The following is a 5,400-nucleotide window of genomic DNA, read 5'->3' as shown; positions in this document are numbered from 1 at the left end:
TGCAGGTAGGGAGGCAAGGATTAGCCTTATGTAAGCATGGAGGCAGGGATTAGCTTCATGCAAGTATGGAGGCAAAAATTAGCCCCATGCAAAGAGCGAGTAGCAAATAAGAGTAGTGTATGTCTTAGCTGGAGATATATTCAGTATCTGATGACCGGATGGATAGTGAATTTGCTTTGTGTATATATGTTTGCGAGTGCTATCATTACGTCAAATGTGCCTGCGTTCAAAGAAAAATTGTAAATTTTGTGGGGGGAGGTTGGTTCGTGCTTCTGTCCGTTGGCTTTGCTTTGCTCCGTTCTAAAGGCCTTTCGAGTTCCCCTGGGTGACATCTGACTGTTATGGAAATAAAGTTTTCGAAAATATGCAATTATTGATAAAAATAGAGTTGTTTTAGAAACGTATTGATATATCAAGTAATTTTTTGATGAACTAGTGACTGTAACACGTCTCAAAGGCATTGCAACTCTCTTATGTCGGAATTTTGAGGGCCCTCCTCAAAATTCTGCCCCATTTTAGTAGATGATCCTTCGGTTGTTTGCGGATAACAGATCTTGCTGAACCTTCTTCGGAATTTTGAGAATCTTCTCAAAATTCTACCCCAATTTCTTAATTGATTATTGACCGTCTGACACATGTTGGCGTTGGCTGGACCTGCTCCAGAATTTTGAGGACCCTCCTCAAAATTCTGCCCCAGTTTCTGATCTTGGGGGAAATGAAAATTTTATTATGATATGACCAAACCCATAAGGCTGCCTACGTATCCCCCCTTAAACGGGAATTAGGTCAAGTGTAGTTCAATTATATCATATGAGAAAAATGTAAATAATCTAAGCATAGTATCTCTTGACTGCATCTGAATTGATTGGTTTTGGCCAGATTTCTCCATTCATTTCTGCAAGTATGAGTGCTCCCCCTGTCAGCACCCTGTGAACCATGTACGGACCTTGCTAGTTGGGAGAGAATTTCCATTTGACTTCATCTTGATGTGGAAAAATCTTCTTTAGCACCAACTGACCTGGTGCAAACTGCCTTGGTTTGACCCTTTTGTTGAAAGCTCTGGACATTTTGTTTTGATAAAGTTGGTCGTGACACACTGCGTTCATCCTCTTTCTATCGATGAGGGCCAATTATTCATAGCGACTCCTTATCCACTCTGCATTGCTGAGTTCATTTTCCTGTATGACTCTTAAAGAAGGAATCTCTACCTTGGCTGGGATGACAGCCTCGGTACCATAAACCAGCATGTAGGGAGTTGCCCCAGTTGATGTGCGAACTGTAGTGCGGTATCCCAATAAAGAAAAAGGTAGCTTCTTGTGCCATTGTTTGTGGTTCTCTACCATCTTCCTTAGTATCTTCTTGATCTTTTTGTTGGCGACTTCTACGGCTCCATTCATCTGAGGTCTGTAGGCTGTGGAATTCTTGTGCTTGATTTTGAAAGTTTCACACATAGCTTTCATCAGATCATTGTTGAGATTGGCGGCATTATCAGTAGCAATGGATTCGGGAACATTGAATCGACAAACAATTCGATCCTTGACAAAATCTGCAACGACTTTCTTGGTTACAGCTTTGTAGGACGTAGCCTCTACCCATTTTATGAATTAATCAATGGCTACCAGAATAAACTTTTGTCCGTTTGAAGTAGTGGGCTCAATCGGACCAATAACATCCATTCCCCAAGCGGCGAATGGCCAAGGTGAGCTTGTTGCATGAGCTCATTTGGCAGCACTTTTATCATGTCGGCATGCACCTGACATTGAAAGCATTTGCGTACATACTGGACGCAATCTGTTTCCATGGTCATCCAAAAGTAACTGGTGTAAGCACGTGATTTTTGCCCTATATGAGAATTACTCCCAAAAATTCAAAAAATAAAGTAATTTTTCTTGGTGTGAAATTTTGTGATATTTTGTGATATTTTGAATAATTATTTGTATTTATCTGTGCATGTTTATTTGCTAAATTAATAAAAAAATACAAAAATATGTCGCATTTTGCATATAGGATTTAATTCTACAATTGTTAGTAATTAAATTTGTTTTACAAAAATTAAAAATTACAAAAATAGGCATCGTTTGCATTTTTAGCATTTAATGTCCAAATATACAATTTTATGCTTAATTAATACTTAATTGTGCGTTAATTGTTATTGGGAGTTAATTTGTGCTTTTATAACTTAATTTAGTTCTTAATAATAGTTTAAGTATTTTTATAATTTAGTTTTAGAAAAAATAAAAGAAGAAAAGAGAGCGAAAATATAAAGAAAGTCGGAATTAGGCCTCTTCTTCAATTTCAAGCCACAGGCCCAAAAAATGGCCTAATCTTCCCTACGACCCAGTCCATTTCGAACTGGGTCGACCCAGTCCATAACCCAACACCCCTATTATCTTACAAACAACACAAAACAAAAGAAAAAAAGGAGAAAAAACCCTAAAAATTCCTAACTAATCCGCCACCCCCCTTTCCTATCTTCTTCTTCTTCCTCAAGCTTCAAGCAAGCACCCATGGCAGCTACCCTTTCCCCCTCTGCCTCACCCTCATCCCCACGAACACCTCCTCATGTCGTCACCACCCTAGCTTCAACCACCAACGACCTTCCCCTTCCGCCATTGAAGCCCAACGTACAAACAACCATAGTTGCCATTACCATCGTCCCAAACGACCATGGTTGCTTTTCAGCTCGTGCTGCTGCTCCGTTCTCTTCTCCGACCAGCCCGACATGCTTCTGCTTCACCACTGCTTCAGCTGCATTGCTGCTGCCTCAGTTTTGACTGCCATGTCCATGACGTTGTTGCGCCGCTCCTGCTGCCGTTCCGCCGCTGCTGGTGCTGTCGTTCCGTCGCTGCTGCTGCCGCCTTTCCGCCGCTGCTGTTGCTGCCTACTGCTGCCAGTTGCTGCCTGCGTTAACTGCTACATCTTCGCTGCTGCTCGACGTTGTTGCTTCTCCATCAAGTTTAATCCGTCGAAGTCGTTGTGTGATGTTTTGAGTTCGTCAAAGGAAGGTGAGTTTATCGTTGAAGGCAAGATTTGTTAGGGCGTTGGTAGTTTTGATGCGATATTTGTTTCCGGGCAGATTTGTTTCCGTTCAAGTTCGTCATTATTTCGATCCGGTTAGTGTTTTTTTTTAGTTTTATTTTTGTCCATATTTTTGTTTGATATTTTCCGGATCCAAAATCGTTAAAGAATTCAATTTTTGTTTTGTTTGTCCGTAGTTGAAATAATTTTAGTTTGTTCATATGTTTCGTTAAATTAATTTTCAGATTTCAAAATAGAAGTTTAATTAGTTGTTTTCATGTTTATTTCATGTTTGTATTATTGTTTAAGTAAGTATTTGTTAGTTTGATGTTTGTTAGATTCAAATTGAAATTTAATCAACTATTTCTTCAATTTGTTTCATGTGTTTATGTATTGTTAGAAATTGTTAATATTGTTAAGTTCAAGTTTAAGTTCATAATTGTTTCTTCGTCGATCTTGTTATTTGTTTAAAGAATTTAGTTGTATTAAAGGAATATATTGTTTTAATCGTTTAATCCGTCATGTTTGTTGTCTTAAAATAGATTCATTCATGTTCATACTTTGTTTGGATGATCTTGAATCCGAATTTTGTATAGTTTGATTTCTTGTTTACCATTTATGATTATTGCTTGAATTGTTCTCATAATCTTGTTTAAAGTTTAATATAAGAATTGTTTGTTGTAATGTTGTTAGAGTTGATTTTAAGTTCAATATGATTGAATTTAGAAATCTTCATACTTTGTTTGTTGTTGTTGTTGAATCCGAAAATAGGATTGTTTGTTGCTAAAATATTGTTCAATCAAATTTTAGTTGTTCTTTGTTGTTCAATTCGTGTTCATGTGATTTGTTGTTGAAATGTTGTTAAAATCGTGTTCATGTGATATTGTTGTTATGATGTTCATCCATGTTCATATTGTTGTTTGAACATTGTTAGAAATTGATCATATTGTCTATATTTTGGTTAAGTTTGATTAATTGATGTGTTATAGCTGATGGGTAGTTTGGTAAATTTGTAGTACGTTCAGGGGTAGTTTGGTAATTTCAGTAAGGTCGGAGGGGGTAGTTTAGGGATTGTACATTTTGAAATTGTTTATTTGAAGCATGGGGGACAAAATGAAATGGGGTGGGTTGTGATATGATTATTTAATATAAAGGGGGGACAAGATTTAATTTAAAGGGGGAATCTTGCATTATTTTAAATGAAGCATGGGGGACAAAATAAAATGGGGTGGTGTGATATGTTTATTTAATGTAATGGGGATGAGTGGAAAGATAATGGGTTGGGTAGAGAAAAAGTATTGATTTTAATTAATGGAAAGATTTATGGGATGAGATTATATATATGAAGTCTTGAACACAAGACAAGAAAAAAAGGGACAACAAGAAATACAGAGAGAAAAAAAACGGACAGAGAATAGAAGAGAGAAAAATTCCGAAAAATATTTAAGCTTTCAAAATAAAAATAAAAGCTAAAAAAAATCTACTGCTTTCTTTCTTTGTTTGAAATTAGTATTAATGGTTGTTGTTACATTTAAAGCTTAAAGCTTTTGTTTTTGGGATTACTACTCCACCGGTCTGTTACTGGGTTGTTACTGTTGCTGGGCAGTTGTTGCTATTGCACTGTTATTACTGTTGCTGATTTTCATCTTCATTTTCTTTTGCTTCCAATATCAGGTACATATCTTTTAAACTCATGTTGTGAAGAGCTTCAACATGGCAAGTAAATGAAGTTTGGAATTATAAGGATGTCTTCTACTCATTTAAATTTTATTAGTTTAAATTTCAGTTTTGTTTTAGTTGGTTAATATAGTATTAAATCAATTAGTAGATTAGTTCTCTTTCTTAATAACTAATGGCTTAGTTATTTTAGGAACGCGATCAACTCATTTCTTTTAATATATGAAATAATGTCAATGATTTTTTTACAAAATATAGAGTTAAGTGTTTGCAAATAGTCGCATAGGCAGAGAATAAGAATTGGTTTATTTATCTCAAACTCAATCTTTGTAAACAAATTAACCAAACAATTATAACTTTGGACTAAAAACAAGTATATGAGAAGGATATGGGATTTACAAGCACGAATTGCAACATTTTATGTCAAGGATATGTAGAAATAGAATTCGCATTAAATGTAACAATAAAAATTCTTCAGAAACTATTAATTTGTTTATCAAATTAATTCTTTTTCCAGTTTTATATGCGATTCAATTTTTGGATATGTTAATGTTGTATCCACGATAAAAATGGTAGTATTTTTAGTTACATGTTGTTTGTTTCTTTTTCATATCATTAATTCTTTAAAATTTGAATAGTTTTGAGGTATATAATTCATACGCGTAAAATAAGACTTGTAGCAACGCCTAATAAATTTTGAATTCT

The 5,400-nt window shown here is 35.3% G+C and overlaps 1 protein-coding gene across 1 annotated transcript; it reads right to left on the bottom strand.

Moving 5' to 3' along the window:
* Positions 1-1,130: 1,130 nt before the first annotated feature.
* LOC138873204 (uncharacterized) lies at positions 1,131-2,669 on the bottom strand. Its single transcript, XM_070151645.1, has 2 exons — positions 2,591-2,669; positions 1,131-1,588 (listed from the first exon to the last, which is right to left on the bottom strand). Exons 1-2 carry the CDS (start codon positions 2,667-2,669, stop codon positions 1,131-1,133), a joined length of 537 nt encoding a protein of 178 aa, XP_070007746.1.
* Between the last annotated feature and the right edge of the window lie 2,731 nt (positions 2,670-5,400).

This window comes from Nicotiana sylvestris, chromosome 7 (genome assembly GCF_000393655.2).
Source record: "Nicotiana sylvestris chromosome 7, ASM39365v2, whole genome shotgun sequence".
NCBI lineage: Eukaryota > Viridiplantae > Streptophyta > Magnoliopsida > Solanales > Solanaceae > Nicotiana > Nicotiana sylvestris.
The sequence above is the reverse complement of the archived record's forward strand: the minus strand, read 5'-3'. Positions and strand labels throughout refer to the sequence as shown.

Coding starts and splice junctions, on each gene's coding strand:
- LOC138873204 (XM_070151645.1), bottom strand. CDS start 2,669: ATGGTCGTTTGGGACGATGGTAATGGCAACTATGGTTGTTTGTACGTT. Junction 1,589..2,590: donor GCGGAAGGGGAAGGTCGTTG/GTGGTTGAAGCT, acceptor TAAAATGGGTAG/AGGCTACGTCCTACAAAGCT.